Source organism: Phacochoerus africanus, chromosome X (assembly GCF_016906955.1).
Source record: "Phacochoerus africanus isolate WHEZ1 chromosome X, ROS_Pafr_v1, whole genome shotgun sequence".
Lineage (NCBI taxonomy): Eukaryota > Metazoa > Chordata > Mammalia > Artiodactyla > Suidae > Phacochoerus > Phacochoerus africanus.
In genome coordinates, this window is record NC_062560.1 from 55202258 (window position 1) to 55221313 (window position 19056).

The 19056-nt window shown below is 37.8% G+C and overlaps 1 protein-coding gene across 6 annotated transcripts in view; it reads right to left on the reverse strand.

Moving 5' to 3' along the window:
- Positions 1-19056, reverse strand: part of MTMR8 (myotubularin related protein 8) — a 129549-nt gene that overhangs the window by 51502 nt on the left and 58991 nt on the right. For 4 of the 6 annotated variants that reach the window (XM_047765025.1, XM_047765028.1, XM_047765024.1 and 1 more), the window contains 5 exons: positions 18193-18302; positions 7960-8085; positions 6864-6913; positions 4289-4489; positions 757-885 (listed from right to left, as the gene is read on the reverse strand). In XM_047765025.1, the coding sequence (XP_047620981.1) occupies positions 757-885; positions 4289-4489; positions 6864-6913; positions 7960-8085; positions 18193-18302 (616 nt within the window). The remainder of the gene's footprint in view (positions 1-756; positions 886-4288; positions 4490-6863; positions 6914-7959; positions 8086-18192; positions 18303-19056) is intronic. The other 2 variants (XM_047765026.1, XM_047765027.1) reach the window with 2 other exon arrangements.

Here is a 19056-nt window from a genome sequence, read left to right on the forward strand (position 1 = left end):
TAAACAGCTCAATTAGGCAAGAAAATAAAAGGCATCCAAACTGGAAAAGAACAAGTAAAAGAATCTCTATTCAGAAATGACATTAGCTTACATATACAAAATTATAAGGAATATGCAGAATAAACTATTAGAGCTAATAAGTGTATTGAACTCTGTCTTGTACTAATTTCTTTTTCCTTTTGGCCAACCCTCGACATATGGAGTTCCTGGGCCAGGGATCAGATCCAAGCTATAGTTGTGACCTAAGCCTCAGTTGTGGCAACGCTGGATCCTTAACATACTGTGGTGGGCTGGGGATCAAACCTGTATCCCAGTGCTCCCAAGATGCCATCGATTCTGTTGCACCACAGTAGGAACTCCATGTATTTTAATCACTGGGTTGTGGTCAGTGAGCAAGGCACCCTGTACTTTACAATTTAAAGCAAACAATACCATCACATTCTGTTTCTCTGTTTTCCCTTCTCTTTGGAGAAAAAGGATGGGAAAGAACAGGAAGATACAGGGAAAGACTAAAAGGAATGAAACAACATATATCCTGACTGGTTGTATTACTACTAATCAAATATTATTTTTTCATTTCCATAAGCAAGGAACAATAAAGCCCTGAAAACCAAAGGGAGCAAGGAATGGGTGATCTGGGGAGTGTCTACTCCACATCCAGGCTTATGGAGATAATGTGAGCTATACAAAGAAAAGCAAAGCAGCTAAGGTCCTGAAGCCTGTTGTAAGAAAGGATGGGACAACTTAGGAACTTACTGAATGTTGTAGGGCACAGTACTAGGATTGAGTACCCCATACACAGTGAAGCCTTTATAGAGAGGGTTCCTGAAGTCTGGTTTCCTCTGAACCAAGAAAGGCCACAGGGAATGGGTTTTCTCATAGATTCTGTCAGGAAAGAAAAACAATCCAAAAAATTAAAAGCAGCAAGCAACTAATCTCACACAGTCATGTTGAACATGATAATCAGCCCATTTTTTTAAAATAAGTAACCCAACCCAAGAGCAAGGGATAGGCTATAATAGAATTAAAATGGAAAAGAATGGCTAGTGAGCACTGAGTAACAAATTATCTGGGTTTCAATTTATCCATTTTTAAATGAATAAGAGGTTAAAAAGAGTTCCACATTGAAGAACAGATGTTAAGTATAGTCTCTGCTGTGGAGTAGCTACATAATCTTAGGAATGTCCTTAGCTCTTTCTGGGCCCATCTCCTCACATATAATTTAGTCTTTAAGGTCTCTTCCAAATCTCAGATTCTATGAACCCATTCATTAGACCTTTCCAGTTTTAAAAAGTATGGAATTGCTTTTAAAAATCTTATAAGTAAGTCAACAGACAGACCAGAGGGTGAATTTCTGGCTTTTCTATATTTTATTTCAAGCCAGCTTCTCCTCCTCTCAGAATGCATATGACAGTGAAAGATAGTTAGCAATTTATATGAGAAAATATTTGTGAGTTATCATTTTTTTTTTGTCTTTTTGCCATTTCTTGGGCCGCTCCCGCGGCATATGGAAGTTCCCAGGCTAGGGGTCGAATCGGAGCTGTTGCCGCTGGCCTACTCCAGAGCCACAGCAACGCAGGATCCGAGCCGCATCTGCAACCTACACCACAGTTCACGGCAACGCCGGATCCTTAACCCACTGAGCAAGGCCAGGGATTGAACCCGCAACCTCATGGTTCCTAGTCGGATTCGTTAACCGCTGCGCCATGACGGGAACTCCTTGTGAGTTATCATTGATGAGCAGCACAGACTATGATATTCACATTGCAAGACTGATTCTTCTTATACTTTAGTTAAGATCTTAGGGAGCCTGCTTACCCAGCAAGGAAGTCCCTTAGCTAACACTTCAAAAAGAATGCGATCCATTCTTCCTAATGAGAGCTGTTTTGTAACCATGCATGGGAAGATCATTTGCAAACATATTGTCTAAGAAAGCTTAAAGAGGAGAACAAAGAGAAGTGGTACAGGTTGTAGGACCTAAAAGTGTAGTCTTGTAGCTTTTAGAATCCTCACACCATTTCAGTGAGGCCAAAGGCCTTGTATACCCATCTTATTTGTTGTTAACTGAAAAAAGAAAAAAAAATCTTGCAGAGGTAAGGGGACTAGTATTTATTGAGTGGTTACTATGTCAAACACTGTTCCAGACTCTACCTAAAACATCTCATTAACTTTTCATAATTAACCTGAAATATTTTATCCACAAAATAATCACGAGAAAATGAGACACAAATTAATTTGCAAAAAGTCACAGCTAGTAGTGACAGAAGCAAAATTTAAATCCAGGTCTCTGATTCTAGACTTAATGCCTTTCCTTTCATGGATGAATGATATTTCTGTTTGTTTTAAGTAATAACTATTTTAATATATGTTAAAATTTTCAACTTTCATACTTTTACATGAAGGTTCAGCTTTGTGTGGGGAACTGGTCTAAGATATACTAGCCTCATTCTAAGAGGGCAGAAAAAAAGAATAGGGCAAAGATCTTAGATTTTAATGCTTGGAAAACAGGGTCAGAGACAGAAGGAATGTGTCTAAAAGTATTTGGCAAGAAGGTAAGAAAGGTATGGCTGCAAAATGAAAGAGAAATGGATATAGAAGCTACCAAGTAAGTACAAATGTTAAAGCAGCAAGAGTCATCACTGTTATCTGTGTTGACAAGAAAAAAGAATCAGGATACATTACAGAGGGCCCTGAGAACTTGCACTAACTGCAACAGCTATGAAACAAGAGTGGCTTGTGATATAGCTACTTTCCTCTCTATTTCCTTTTCTCTGACTTATTCACAGAAACTCAATTTGTCAACTTCAAAAACTGTTTACATTTTATATATTGTGAGGATATTAGAGTTTAAGTCTGGGGCAAATTCAACTGCCTACATGAGCTGGGAATATAAGATTAGAAGTGCACTGAGAATAAAATATAGAGAGTGGTGGAGAAAAGGGAACCCTCCTACACTGTTGGTGGAAATGTAAACTGGTCCAGCCACTATGGAGAACAGTTTGGAGATACCTTAGAAATCTATACATATAACTTCCATATGACCCTGCAATCCCACTCTTGGGCATCTATCCGGACAAAACTCTACTTAAAAGAGACACGTGCACCCGCATGTTCATTGCAGCACTATTCACAATAGCCAAGACATGGAAACAACCCAATGTCCATCGACAGATGATTGGATTCGGAAGATGTGGTATATATACACAATGGAATACTACTCAGCCATAAAAACGAATGACATCGTGCCATTTGCAGCAACATGGATGGAGCTAGAGAATCTCATACTGAGTGAAATGAGCCAGAAAGACAAAGACAAATACCATATGATATCACTCATAACTGGAATCTAATATCCAGCACAAATGAACATCTCCTTAGAAAAGAAAATCATGGACTTGGAGAAGAGACTTGTGGCTGCCTGATGGGAGGGGGAGGGAGTGGGAGGGATCGGGAGCTTGGGCTTATCAGACACAACTTAGAATAGATTTACAAGGAGATCCTGCTGAATAGCATTGAGAACATTGTCTAGATACTCATGTTGCAACAGAGCAAAGGGTGGGGGAAAAATGTAATTGTAATGTATACATGTAAGGATAACCTGACCCCCTTACTCTACAGTGGGAAAATAAAAAAAAAAAGAGCATCCGGAAAAAAAAATAGAGAGAGAGTGGTGAGAATTGTTGCAGATAAGAGTGAGTTGGCCTCATCCAAATGGAGCAATTCTTATTCAGCTCTAGCTGATCATCGCCATGTGAACATAAGGTCCAGTGCTGCCAGAGTTTCTGATTTTACAGAATATCTTGGCACAATGAATTTTCTATTTAGTTAAAAATCCTAAAATAACTGTATTTCTATGTGAAATATAATGATATTTAAATGCTGACAATTCATAGTTTAAAAGATATTCTACAGACTAAATAAAACATGCCTGTTGAGCCAGATTCAGCCTATGAGCTGCCATTTTTATGATACAAGTGATACAGGACTGCAAATAATGACTACTCACACCTGCACAGTAATTGGTTCCTTACAAAGTCCTTGCACATCCATTGTTTCATTGGTTCCTCATGATTGCTCTGAAAAGTATGTATTATTCCTATATCATAGATAAAGAATCTGAGGTTTTAAGGAATCCTCATGCAAACATTGCCTTATAATTCACAAGTAATTTTTATAGTTGTCATCTCATCCCCTTTCCTGAACTGCTATCCAAATTCAGGGTGGTGACTAAATTCCTTTTACACTGATCCCCCTCCCTCTTCAGTATTTTCTCACAAACTGAATTTACCTCATATCTTCCCGATCTTTCTGGCAATTTCCAAGGAAGTTCCCAAACTGGCAGGAGAAAACATGGTCATGAATTTCCAGCAGGAAATTTTCATTAAACTCAAATGCGCAAGGAAACTGTTCCATTAACTGCCAGATACAGTCGAGGAACTGTGTGAAGATAGGGGATACTTCTTTAGGGTCCCCATCCAGGTGGCCACACCTGAGAGATGCAAATAAAGGTAAAGAAAGACAATTATTAACATCAGGGTTTACACTAATGCCATATATCCATTAATTCTTATGCTCTTGTAAATTTTAAGCTATTTTCTCAAACCATAATCCCTTTCAACTGATGTCTACAGTGTCACTGAAGAAGATCAAGGCCATCATGTAAAAATATTTAACTTCTATGGGAGTTCCCGTCATGGCCTAGTGGTTAACAAATCCGACTAGGAACCATGAGGTTGCGGGTTCGATCCCTGGCCTTGCTCAGTGGGTTAAGGATCCGGCGTTGCCATGAGCTGTGGTGTAGATCGCAGATGCAGCTCAGATCCTGCATTGCTGTGGCTATGGTGAAGGCCAGCAGCTACAGCTCCAATTCAACCCCTAGCCTGGGAACCTCCATATGCTGCAGGTACAGCCCTGGAAAAAGACAAAAAGACAAAAAAAAATTTAACTTCTGCCTCTGACACTCACAAACTTAGTTCCTTCTCTGCCTGTCCTTCCATGTAGTATTCACTGGTAGAGGTGTTCTTAGTTATAGCTAAAGCTAATATTTTCATTTGGACTAAAGCTTTTACCCCTCTTATCTCCTCAGGAGTCTTATTCTACCAAAAATCCACTGTCTCTCAAATCTTCAATCTTATCATCTTTCAAAAAAACTTTTAAAACTTTTTTTGAATGAAAGATTCTTTAAGGCCTACAGTGCTTTACAATTTTCAAATTTTTCACACACATGATTTTATAGAATTTCATAATAACATCTTTTTAAAATACCCTGTTCCCATCTTGCCCATTGCCCCTTCCCTCTCCCCACTGGTATCCACTAGTTTTTTCTCTATATCTGTAAGTATGCTTCTTTTTGTTATATTCAGTAGTTTGTTGTATTTTTTAAATTCAAATATAAGTGATATCATACAGTTATTTGTCTTTCTCTGTCAGACTAATGCATTTAGCATAATACCCTCCAAGTCCATCCATGTCACTACAAATGGAAAAATTTCATTCCTTCATTGCTTCTTTTCCTTTTTATGGCTGAACAGTATTCTATTGGATACACCCAGTCACAGACACACACACACACACACACACACACACACACACACCACATCTTCTTTATCCATTCATCTGATGATGGACACTTAGGTTGCTTCCATGCTTTGGCAACTGTGAATAATGTTGCTATGAACATTAAGGTGCAGTATCTTTTCAAATTAGTCTTTTTGCATTTTTTTAGATAGATATACCCAGGAGTTGCTGTCATCAAAAAGAACACAAATAACAAATGTTGGTGAGGATGTGGAGAAAAAGGAACCATCCTACACTGTGGGAATGTAAATTGGTGCAGACACTGTGGAAAAGACTATGGAGATTCCTTAAAAACTAAAACTAGAATCAACCTTATCTTCTTAATGTTCTAAACTGTTATCAATTCCAGGGACCGTTCTTTGCCCCAAAATGAGTAAGGTTCCCTTGTACATGTTTACCTTTGACTCAGCACTTACCATACTACACTATCATCATTGATTTTATTTTCTGTAAAACAAGGGACAGAGACTATATTTGATTCAATACAGTCTCCTTAAAACCTGGCACATTGCCTGGCCCAATGTTTGTTGACAATGGAAGAATGAATGGATGGACCCAAATAGCTAGAGAGCAACAATCAAATGAAATCAAGTGGACACTCATCAATGGGAGAGAATAAGACCTTAATAGAAACCTCCTTGAGGGCAAAACTCACATTCTATGTGCTTTGGTATCAGCTCAGCATCTGATATAGTATATAGCACATTATTAGGTATTCAGTCAACATTTGTTATCATTCTCATAACATAGGTAAAGTCTCAGTGAGGCTGTTTGGCTTATAGCAGACATTAGATCACCAAATAAATGTAGGTACTTGCATCCACCTCTTACCAAAGAACAGATATCTGCACCTGAATTTTTCCTTATAAAATGATAAAAGGTATATTGTTTTAGATATTATTCCCTCTTCCTTAATGCCCTCCTTATCCAACTGTTCTATCTAGCAAACTCCAATTCATTCCCTGAAGTTCATCTTTACATATTGCCTATTCCTGGAAGCCTGTCCTGTCTTCTTCGAACACAGTTAAGCATTTATTCCTCTGTGACCCATGATGCCTGTTCTTCTCTGAAACATTTAACAATTTGATATAATTATTTGCTCATTTTAAAGGTATATTATAGTCACCTTTGTAGCCCTAGTCCCTTAGCATCATTTCTGGAATATTTATTTCTTGATGAAAAAATATTTATGCCATGTTCAATTTACTGTTCCTTCTTACACAAAATAAATCTCACACTAATGAATTCTCCTTTGCCTTCACCTTTAAAATGAGGATATTTTTTACCTTTGGGAGAACTTGTGGCCCATGGATATCCATTCCTTCTCTATCAGGATCTTCATATTATACAAAAAGAAAATTTTTCATTATGAAAATTATAAAATTAATTAACCATACCTGTAAAATATCAAAACACTTTGCTCAAATGGAATTTGCATAAATTTGAGTTGAACTGATGATAAACAAAGTTAATTTCTCAGATGATAAATAAGTAAGCAACTTGGATTTCATTTAAAGGCGCATACAGACTGCCCTCAAATTTCAAAGCTATCAGGAGAAATTATTCTGGATTTGTATCCACTGTCACATTTCTTTTGGCTTTTACATAATGTGTGACAAGCCAATTGAGCAATAACTAAATGCAATCCTGATAAACATGATTAAATTCAACCTATGGAAAAAAAGGAATCACAAGGCAGTATTTGGGTTTGTAACAAGAACAAATCTTGGTATAAACTCATTTTCAACCATTTACAAAATATAAAGTATTTCTAAAAGAAAAATTAAGATAAACCCCTACATGAGTTCTATTTTTTTCTATTTTCTCTACTATTTTTTTTTTTGTTATTGTTGTTGTTGTGCCTATGGTGGCATGTGAAAGTTCCTGGGTCAGGGATCAAATCCCTGCCACAGCATTGATCTAAGCCAAGCCTCTGCAGTGACAACACAAGTTCTCTAACCCACAGTACCACAAGAGAACTTCATGAATTCTGTGTCTTAGAAAGATAAACAAAGAAGCCTTGGTTCAGAAAACAATCATGAGTCTGACATCCAGACAGCTGACATGCTGAAGATCCACCATTCTACCTATTTAACAGTAATTCATTCAACTCTGCAAACTTTTTGATTCCTTCCTACCCCTTATAGCAGCCTATCAAATACAACTTATCTTCTGATGGGTAAGAAACTATGTTGAATGTGCAAGAGAAGGTATATAGATTATAAATGCCTAGTTTAGTGGAAAGATGCTAAATTGAAAAGCAGAGCTTTTTTGTCTATTTGGACCTCTTTCTTAAAGAAAACATGTTGGTTGATAGTTATTTTTCATGTATTCACAATCTCTCACTTGTGCAAAATAAAATCTAATCACTTGCACTCTTACCATGAGTCCTTTGAATGTCCTATAAAATGGATCTAAGAGGATGCTGGCCACAGAGCAGACTTGTGCTGTGCGGTCCCACCCATCAGAACAATGGACTAAGACATTAGTCTTTTCTACCTTAACTGCCTGTGAAGACAAGAGACAAAAGTAACATAAACAACTTTTATATAGCATGCTGGGTTAATAAATAAGGTTCCCAAATACCATCTCTACACCAGAGAACTTGGTCTTAGTGGGCTACATTAATTTCTTCTCATAATATTGGCATCCTATATGGGGAATGAAATTAAATTTCATTAGTGACCTCAGCAAGAATAGTAGCAAAGGTATGGAAACTGGATCACAGTGAACTGAAGAGTGAAGAGAAGTGAGGAAATGCTAATAGGGAGGGCCAATTACGTTCAAAAAAAAAAAAGCTCTAACCAAGAAGAAAAAGGACAATAGAAGAAGATAAGAAAAGTTCTTTTTCTTAGGAATAAGAACATATCGAGCATATTTATGAGGGATAAAGCAGTCAAAGGAACATGTTGAAAATGCAGGGGAAAGAGGCTCCTTGAAGAAGGAGGTGAAGGGATTAAAAATACAGGTAGAGGGATTATTCTTGCACAGAAGATGAGGCACTATTTCCTCTGAAATAGCAAAGAAGGAGACAAAATTGGTTAGTATAAGTAGTGGGAAGATGAGAGATAACTTTGAGTTTTCCATGCAAAAGGAGACAAATCTGAATATGTGCTTATAGATAGGGGAGTAACAGTGGGGTAGCCAGCTTGAAAGTAAAATACAAATTAGGAATACCTGCTTGGTGGAACAGGTCTGGGACCTAACCAGGGACATATAAAATGACTGCTAAGTGGTCCTAAGACTACAGGAATACAGTCTATTATAGACCATAAACCTGTTATTGTACCAATTAACATGGTTAAGAGATTTATTTTTTTTGTAGCAATAATTAGTAGTCAGGGTTTAAAAACAGAGAAAGTAGAGAATGTCTGAGATTAGCAGGGCTGGTAGAGTGGAAGGATTAAGAGGCCAGGTGTAATGGATGCACCACTAGGTCTTGGCTAAATAGGAAAAAAGGTAGGAAAAGGTGGAAAAAGTGGAGTTAAAAATGTACAGGTCTTCATGGGATAGAAGAACCGGGTGACCTGGAGTAAGAGTGTGAAAACTGGAGCATAAAAGGTCAAAGAACTATCAGTGAAAAGTGTTTGATAGGTTGCATGTGGACATTCCAATCTCCTGGGATTGAGAGGAAGAATCAGGATGGAGAGCAACAACAACGCTCTTTCCTTAGGGCTCCAAATGCAGTGAAAAGTCACTGGTGGACAGGAAAAGATGCTCAATTTCACAAATTATTAAAGAAATGCAAATTAAAGCATGATATAAAATGCATTACCTATCAAACTGGTGAAGACAAAAAAGACTGATGATAACCATTGCAGAAATTATGTGGAAAAACAGGCATTGCTAGTGGGATGGAAACTGGTGCAAACTATCTGAAGGGCAATTTAGCCACATATAGTAAAGTCTGAAATATTCATACTCTTTGACTCAAAATCTACTTCTAAGAATGCCCACACAGGCAAAGATATATGTTCAAGGATATTTTATGCAGCAATATTTGATGCAGCAATGTTTGTATTTGTGAAAAAAAAATGAATAACTGAATTGCCCATTAACAGGGACCATGATAAATTCATATAATGGAATACTTATACAGCCCCTGAAAAGAATGAGGTAGTACTGATTGAACTGATCTGGAAAATGTTCATCATACATCAAGTATAAAGAGTCAGTTGAAGAAAAATATGCACAGCACAATCTCGTTTTTACATAGTAGCAATGATATATTAATTACATGCGTTGAAAAATTTCACACCCATACTGACCAATAAAGTAGTCACTAGCCACAACTGGCTATTTAAATTTAAGCTGACTGAAATTAAGTGAAATTAAAACTGCAGTTCCTCACTCGCTAGTCACATCCAAGTATGCAATCACCATATGTAGCTAGCAGCTATTGTATTAGTACATATCTGAAGCATTTCCACTATCACAGAAAGTTCAAATAGTTAATGTTTATCTAGAGGTACATATCAAATTATTAAAGTGATGTGCATGCTGTGGAGGAAACTACAGGGAATATTTACATTTTATGTTATATATTTCTGAAATGTTTATTTGATAATGTATATTTATAACTTGGGTAATGAGAAAAATAAAATAAAGATAATGAGAGACAAACTGAGAGAGGAAGAGGTACTATAGTGCTTTTGAGAATAAGAATTTCACTAGTGGCAAGGTCTTATGGGCAATGGAGAGCCATTGGAGGATTCTGAGTTTAAAGTGACATTATCAGATGGGCTCAAAAGAGATGATTTTAGAATCAGTTTGGAGGTCAAGTTGGGGAGCAACTTCTAAGCCAGTTATGAACTTATTATAGTACTTAAGGAATGTCTTAATTAAGAAAATAGCAGTAGAAGCTGAGAAGAAAGGTCAAATTCGAGAAACACTTTTGAGAAGAACTGATAGGAATAAGCAATTGCCAGATGGAGGGGAAGAGAGAGAATTCAAGGCTGAGTATTCAATCTTGGGATATTGGATAGGTGGTGATTGAAATGGAAAGTACAGGATAATTGTGCAATCTCAAGCTTATCTTTTTCATCTACTCATATTCAAACATCTTTATGCAGTTTTACTGTCTATTAAATTTATTCATCTTGTCCATTCTTATGCTCTATGGTCTAATGAAGTCAGTTTCAGAAGGGTAATACACATATATGGGTGTATGGTATGTAGAAAGGGAAGAGTATAAATAATCGCTGGAACAGTGTGTTTGAAAAGACCAAGGGGGTCACATTGTAAACCTTAATAATGTATTACAATGAAAAATGGAGGCAACATGACTAGGTAATTGGAAAACATTAGGGTTGTATATTTCAGACAGTATTTTACATACTCTTTAAAAGTCTTTTAGAGATGAGATTAAGATGATGGAATAGAAGGACTGGAGTTCAACTTCTCTCCTAAAAACAACAAAATCACAACCAAGTGCTGAGCAACCTTCAACCAAATGGACTGGAAACTCTCAAAAAGACATCCTACTCCAGAAGACAAAGAGGAGGCACATCAAGAGGTAGGAGGGGCAATTACACAATATAAGCAACCCCATACCTCCCGGGTGGGAAGCGACACGGACAGGAAAGTTACTGTATCACAGAGACTCACCTACAGGAGTGAAAGTTCTGAGCCCCACGTGAAGCCCCCATGCCTGGGGATTTGGCATTGGGAGAAAGAGCCCCTGGAGCATCAGGAATTGAAGGCCAGTGGGGCTTGTGTGCAGGAGCTCCACAGGACTGGGGGAAATGGAGACCCCATTCTTAAAAGGTGCACACAGACTTTCACGTGCACTGGGTCCCAGGGCAAAGCAAAGTCTCCATGGGAATCTGGGCGAGACCTGACTGCAGTTCTTGGAGGATCTCCTGGGAAAACAGGGGGAGAATGTGGCTTGTTGTGGGGGAAGGACATTGAAAGCAAGGCTCTTGGGAATATTCATCAGCTTACGTTTTTCTGGAGGTGGCCATTTTGGGACAATCAGGCCCCACCCATCAGTGCTGAGACACCCCAGGCCAGACAACAATCCAGGTGGGATCACAGCCCCGCCCCTCAGTAAACAGGCTGTCTAAAGACACCCCAGGCACACAGCCTCTAATCTAACCCAGAGACAAAGCCCCACCCACCAGAGGGATAGGAATCTGCTCCACCTGGTGGGAGGGACAGGCACCAGTCCCTCCCACCAGGAAGCCTACAGCAAGCCCCCATACCAACTTCAGCCTCAAGGGGGGCAGACACCAGATGTAAGAGAGGCTACAACTCTGTTATCTGTAAAAAGGTGACCATGCCAAAAACCTATAAAAATGAAAAGATAGAGAACTATAACTCAGATAAGGGAGAAAGAAAAAACCCCAGAAAAACAGCTAAGTGATCAGGAGATTCTCAGCCTCCAGGAAAAATAAACTTTAGACTGTTGATGCTAAAGATGATGCAAGACATTGGAAATAAACTGGAGCCAAAGATGGATAATTGACAGGAAACACTGAGCAAAGAAATACAAGATATAAAACTTAAGCAAGAAGAGATGCAAAATACAATAACTGAAATAAAAAAATTCATTAGAAGCAGCCAACAGAAGAATACAGGAGGCAGAAGAACGAATAAGCAAGGTGGAGGACAGATCAGTGGAAATCACAGATGTGGAACAGAAAAGAGAAAAAAGTTTGAAAACAAATGAGGAGAGTCTCAGAGAAGTCTGAGACAATGTTAAACGCACCAACATCCGTACTATGGGGGTACCAGAAGGAGAAGAGAGAGAGAAGGGGACAGAAAAAAATATTCCAAGAGATAATAGCCAAAAACTTCCCTCACATGGGAAAGGAACCACTCACTCAAATCCAGGAAGGGCAATGAGTACCATATAAAATAAACACAAGGAGAAACACCCCAAGACACATATTAATCAAACTGACCAAAATTAAAGACTAAGAGAAAATACTGAAAGCACCTAGAAAAGAAACAAATGATATACAAGGGAACCCTGATAAGGTTATAGGCAGATTTTTCAGCAGAAACTTTGCAGGCCAGAAGGGAGTGGCATGATATACTTAATGTGACAAAAGGAAAACAAACAAACAAACAAAAAAAAACTCCAACCAAGATTACTTTACCCAGCAAGGCTCTCATTCAGATTTGAAAGAGAATTCAAAAGCTTTACAGATAAGCAAAAGCTAAGAGAATTCAGCAACACTAAACTAGCTTTATGACAAATACTAGAGGAACTTCTCTAGGCAGAAAAGAAAAGGCAGCAACCAGAAACAAAAATATCACAAATGACAAGGCTCACCAGTAAAGGTATATATACAGTAAAGATATGAAATCATCCATGTACAATTATTCCACCAAAATCAGAAATCATGATAAGAAGAGGGTACAAATGCAGGACAGTGGAGATGCACTTTGCAATTAAGAGACCAACAACTTAAAACAATCTCATAAATGTGTATACACACACACACACACACACACACACACACAGAGAGAGAGAGAGAGAGAGAGAGAGAGAGAGACAGAGAGACTCTTACATCAAAACTTCAGAGTAACTGCAAACCAAAAATCTACAATTTATACACGCACAAATAAGAAAAATCCACTCAAATACAACACTAAAGATAGTCATCAAGCCACAAGAGGAGAGAACAAGAGAAGAAGGGAAGAAAAAAGAGCAACACAAACAAATCCAAAACAATTAATAAAATGGCAATAAGAACATACATATCAATAATTACCTTAAATGTTAATGGACTAAATGCCCCAACCAAAAGACAAAGACGGGCTGAATGGATACAAAAACCAGATTCATATATATGCTGTCTTCAAGAGACCCACTTTACTTCTAGGGACACATACAAACTGAAAGTGAGAGGATGGAAGAAAATATTCCATGCCAACAGGAATCAAGAGAAAGCTGGAGTAGCAATACTCATATCAGACCAAATAGACCTTAAATTGAAGAATATTTTAAGAGACAAGGAAGGTCACTACATAATGATCAAAGGATCAATCCATGAAGGAAGATATAACATTTCTAAATATCTACGTGCCCAACATAGGATTGCCACAATATATAAGGCAACTGCTAACAACCTTAAAAGGACAAATTGACAATAACACAATAATAGAGGAGGACTTTAACACTCCACTTACAGCAATGGACAGATCATCTGGACGGAAAATCAACAAGGAAACACAGGCCCTGAATGAAGCATTAGACCAGATGGACTTAATAGATATTTATAGGACATTCCATCCAAAAGCAACAGAATACACATTCTTCTCAAGTGCACGTGGAACATTCTCTAAGACTGGTCACATCCTGGGCTACAAATCAAGCCTCAGTAACTTTAAGAAAATTGAAATCACATCAAGCATCTTTTCCGACCACAACGCTATATGACTGGAGATCAACAACAAGAAAAAAAAAAAAAAAAACTGCAAAAAACACAAACACGTGGAGACTAAATAACGTGCTACTAAACAACCAATGGATCACTGAAGAAATCAAAGAGGAAATTAAAAAATACCTAGAAGCAAATGACAACAAAGATACAACACTCCAAAACCTGTAGGATGCAGCAGAAGCAGTTCAAAGAGGGAAGTTTATAGCAATACGAGCCTACCTCAGGAAACCAGAAAAAGCTCAAATAAACAACCTAACTTTACAGCTAAAGCAGCTAGAGAGAGAACAGACAAGACCTAAAGTTAGTAGAAGGAAAGAAATCATAAAGATCGGAGCAGAAATCAATGAAATAGAAACGAATAAAACCACAGAAAAGATCAATGAAACGATCTTCCTTTGAGAAGATCAACAAAATTGATAAACCCTTAGCCAGACTGATCAAGAGAAAAGAGAGAGGACTCAAATCAATAAAATTAGAAATGAAAAAGGAGAAGTAACAATGGACATCACAGAAATACAAAGGATCATAAGAGACTACTATATGCAACCACACACCATTAAAACGGAAAACCTAGAAGAAATGGACACATTCTTAGAAAAGTACAATCTTCCAAGACTAAACCAAGATGAAATACAAAAGATGAATGGACCAATCACAAGTACTGAAATTCAAACTGTGACTACAAAACTTCCAACAAATAAAAGTCCAGGACCAGATGGCTTCACAGGCGAATTCTATCAAACATTTAGAGAAGAGCTAACACCTATCCTTCTGAAACCATTCCAAAAAATTGCAGAGGAAGGGACACTCCCAAACTCATTCTATGAGGCCACCATCACCCTGATACCAAAACCAGACAAAGATACCACAAAAAAAAAGAAAACTACAAGCCAATTTCACTGATGAACATAGATGCAAAAATCCTCAACAAAATACTAGCAAACCACATCCAACAATACATTAAAAGGATTATACGTGATGATCAAGTGGGATTTATCCCAGGGATGCAAGGGTTCTTCAATATCCGCAAATCCATCAGTGTGATACACCACATTAACAAACTGAAGAATAAAAACCATATGATCCTCTCAATAGACGCAGAAAAAGCCTTTGACAAAATCCAACACCCATTTGTGATAAAAACCCTTCAGAAAGTGGGCACAGTGGGAACCTACCTCAACATAATAAAGGCCACATATGACAAACCCACAACTAACATCATTCTAAATTTTGAAAAGCTGAAAGAATTCCTGCTGAGATCAGGAACGAGACAAGGATGTCTGCTCAAACCACTATCATTCGACATAGTTTTGGAAGTCCTAGTCATAGCAATCAGAGAAGTTAAAGAAATAAAATGAATCCAAATTGGAAAGGAAGAAATAAAACTCTCAGTATTTGCAGATGACATGATACTGTACCTGGAGAATCCTAAAGACTCTACCATAAAACTGTTAGCGCTCATCCATGAATTTGGCAAAGTCACGGGATACAAAATTAATACACAGAAATCAACTGCATTTCTATATACTAACAGTGAAAGATCAGAAAGAGAAATTAGGGACGCAATCCCGTTTACCATCTCATCCAAAGAATAAAATACCTAGGAGTAAACATACCTAAAGAGACAAAAGACCTATACTCTGGAAACTATTTGACAGTGATGAAAGAAATCAAAGATGACACAGATGGAAAGACTCTTGGATTAGAAGAGTCAATATTATCAAAATGACTATACTACCCAAGGCATGCTCTTGGATTAGAAGAGTCAATATTATCAAAATGACTATACTACCCAAGGCAATCTACAGATTCAATGCTATCCCTATCAGATTACCAAGGACATTTTTCACAGAACTCGAACAAAATATTTTAAAGTTTGTTTGGAAGCACAAAAGACCCAGAATAGCCAAAGACATCCTGAAAAAGAAAAATGGAGCTGGAGGAATCAGGCTCCTGGACTTCAGACTATACTACAAAGCAACATTCATCAAAACCATATGGTACTGGCACAAAGACAGAAATATAGATCAGTGGAACAGGAGAGAAAGCCCAGAATTCAACCCACGCACCTACAGCCAACTAATCTATAACAAAGGAGGCAAGAAGATACAATGGAGAAAAGGCAGCCTGTTGAACAAGTGGTGCTGGGAAAACTGGACGGCCACGTGGAAAAGAATGAAATTAGAACACTCTCTAACACCATACACAAAAATAAACTCCAAATGGATTAAAGACCTAGGTGCAAGACCAGACACTCTAAACCTCTTAGAGGAAAACATAGGCCAAACACTCTCTGACTAAAACAACAGCAACATCTTCTCAGATCCACCTCTTAGAGTTATGACAGGAAAAACAAAAATAAACAAATGGGACCTAATTAAACTTAAAAGTTTCTGCACAGCAAAGGAAACCCTAAACAAAGCAAAAAGATAACCCACAGAATGGGGGAAAATCTTTGCAAATGAATCAACTGACAAGGGATTAATCTCCAAAATTTATAAACACCTTCTGCAGCTCAATACCAAAAACACAAACAATCCCATCAAAAAATGGACAGAAGATCTAAACAGACAATTCTCCAAAGAAGACATACAGATGGCCAAAACACACATGAAAAGATGTTCAACATCACTCATCATTAAGAAAATGCAAATTAAAACCACTATGAGGTACCACCTTACACTGGCCAGAAAGGCCGTCATCAAAATGTCTACAAACAATAAATGCTGGAGAGCGTGTGGAGAAAAGGGAACCCCTATTACACTCTTGGTGGGAATGTAAATTGGTGCAGCCACTGTGGAAACCAGTATGGAGATTCCTCAGAAAACTAAAAATAGAACTACCACTTGATCCAGCAAGCCTACTCCTGGGCATCTATCCAGAGAAAACCACGCCTCGCAAAGACACATGTACTCTGATGTTCATTGCAGCACTATTTGCAATAGCCAAGACATGGACACAACCTAAATGTCCATCGACAGTGCAGTGGATCAAGAAGATGTAGTACATATACACAATGGAGTATTACTCAGCCATTAAACAGAAAGAAATACTGGCATTTTTAGCAACATGGATGGACCTAGAAATTATCATGCTAAGTGAAGTCAGTGAGACAATTAGACACCAACATCAAAAGCTATCATGTACATGTTGAATCTGAAAAGAGGACAGAATGAACTTCTTTCCAGAACAGATACAGACTCATAGACTTTGAAAAACTTACGGCTTCCAAAGGAGAGAAGGTGGGGCATGGGGGAATGCTGGGGGTGTGTGATGGAAATTCTATAAAATTGGATTGTGATGATCATTGTACAACTATAAATGTAATAAATTCATTGAGTAATAAAAAATAAAAATGAAAAAACTTAATAAAAATCTTTTAATCCAAAGGCTATAAATCTCATTATTCACAATTTAGAAAATGACAGCAGAGAGGGGAAAAGTGATTATCTCCTTTTACCAAATAATAGGGGTGGGGTGAATAGAGCAAGTTCTCATGTAGGAATGTGTAGACAAAATTTCAAAATGAGAAAATGTACATTACAAAATTTTTCCTATTTAATATCTCCTAACAAATGATAACAGAAGCCAGGGCTCTGAAGGTCAGAAAATAAGTGAGTCAGCATAAATGAATGAGGAAGGCTGCTTACACTGCATTCTTAGGCAGATCTATATAAAGAAGTTCGAAAAACTGGCTTTATACTCAGAGCTCTGAATATAGAAACATAAGCTCTGCATATATTTTAAACCTAGTTTTACTTCTACTTGATACTTTACTTCTACGGAATCAACACAAAAATACATCACAGTATTTGAGCTGCAAAGACAATGAGAGTATTTGAACTGGAAGAACCATGAAAGATTTTGTAAGAGTTTTTAGTCTGAGATCTCGGGTCTGTGTACCAGTGAAATTAAGTTATATTTTCTGTACATATAGCCACTTGTACATTTTTCCAGGGGAAGAGGGTCAATCATATTCTCAAAGAGTACAGTGCCCCCCCCAAACATTATACCATTAGTTTCTAGTCTAACTATTTTGTTTTACATAGAGAGAAACTGAGACCCAGAGAAGAGAAGAGAATTGCCAAGGGCACACAGTAAATTAGTGGCAGAGGTAAATCTAGAAGCATTTTTTTCCAAAACTCTTTCCACCATGATACACTGCTACCTCAAGAGATCCCAGAATTAAATCAGTGAAAGTTCTTAAAATCTTTATTATTACCTTTGCAATGAAAATTCCAGCATCCATAATAGCTTTAATGTGTCTCAACCACCCTGAGCTCTCCAGGCCGCTAAGAAATTCACTCATTGTTGGAGTTTTCAATTCACAAACTAAAGGTGGAAAATGAAGCAGAGATTGAAATTCAAAATCACCTCAGTTTATTCACCAAGAAAGGGGACAAAGTGGATCCTTACTTTGTAAATGAGGAAGCTGAGGCTCAGAAAGGTTAAATGATTGGTTGGAAACCACAGAGTAAATAAGGAACAGGACTATGACTTGAGCCTACTATCTCCCAGCTCTGATCTCTATTTTCTTGAGTTGTAGAACCCATCCCCAAGCTCACAGAAATCTCTGAAGAAGAGAGCCAGAAGACTGAGTCAGGATCCACAGGAAAACACTCATATCTCTTCTGATTACAAAACACATTTGATTCCCATCCTAACTCCTCCTAATCATCCTAACCCTATAGGCCCTTAACATCTGTCTCTACTTCCACATCCCCACCTACTCCCTGCAGCCCTGTGCTGTTTCAACAAGTTGGGGGAAAAAATAATTACCAGTTAATTTTCATGTACTTTGCACTGGTTATCCAGCAGAGGGCAATCTCTTGCCTCAAAAAGTCCACTCCTATACTTCTACTGTAGAATATGCTATGATAAAAAGAGAGGAAGAGACCCAAGGAAGAGGTAGCCAATATCCTAAAAGGGCTGCAGACTGAGGAGACAGGATCTGCTAAGTGTCATGTAAGGGAAAGGTCTTGGTAGAGAACATGAGTACAAAATTAAAGAAGAGAGGAAGAATAAGGAGTTCACTTAATTAAGGCAGGTTTTCCCTAGTGCCTGAGATGACATACCACATCATGGA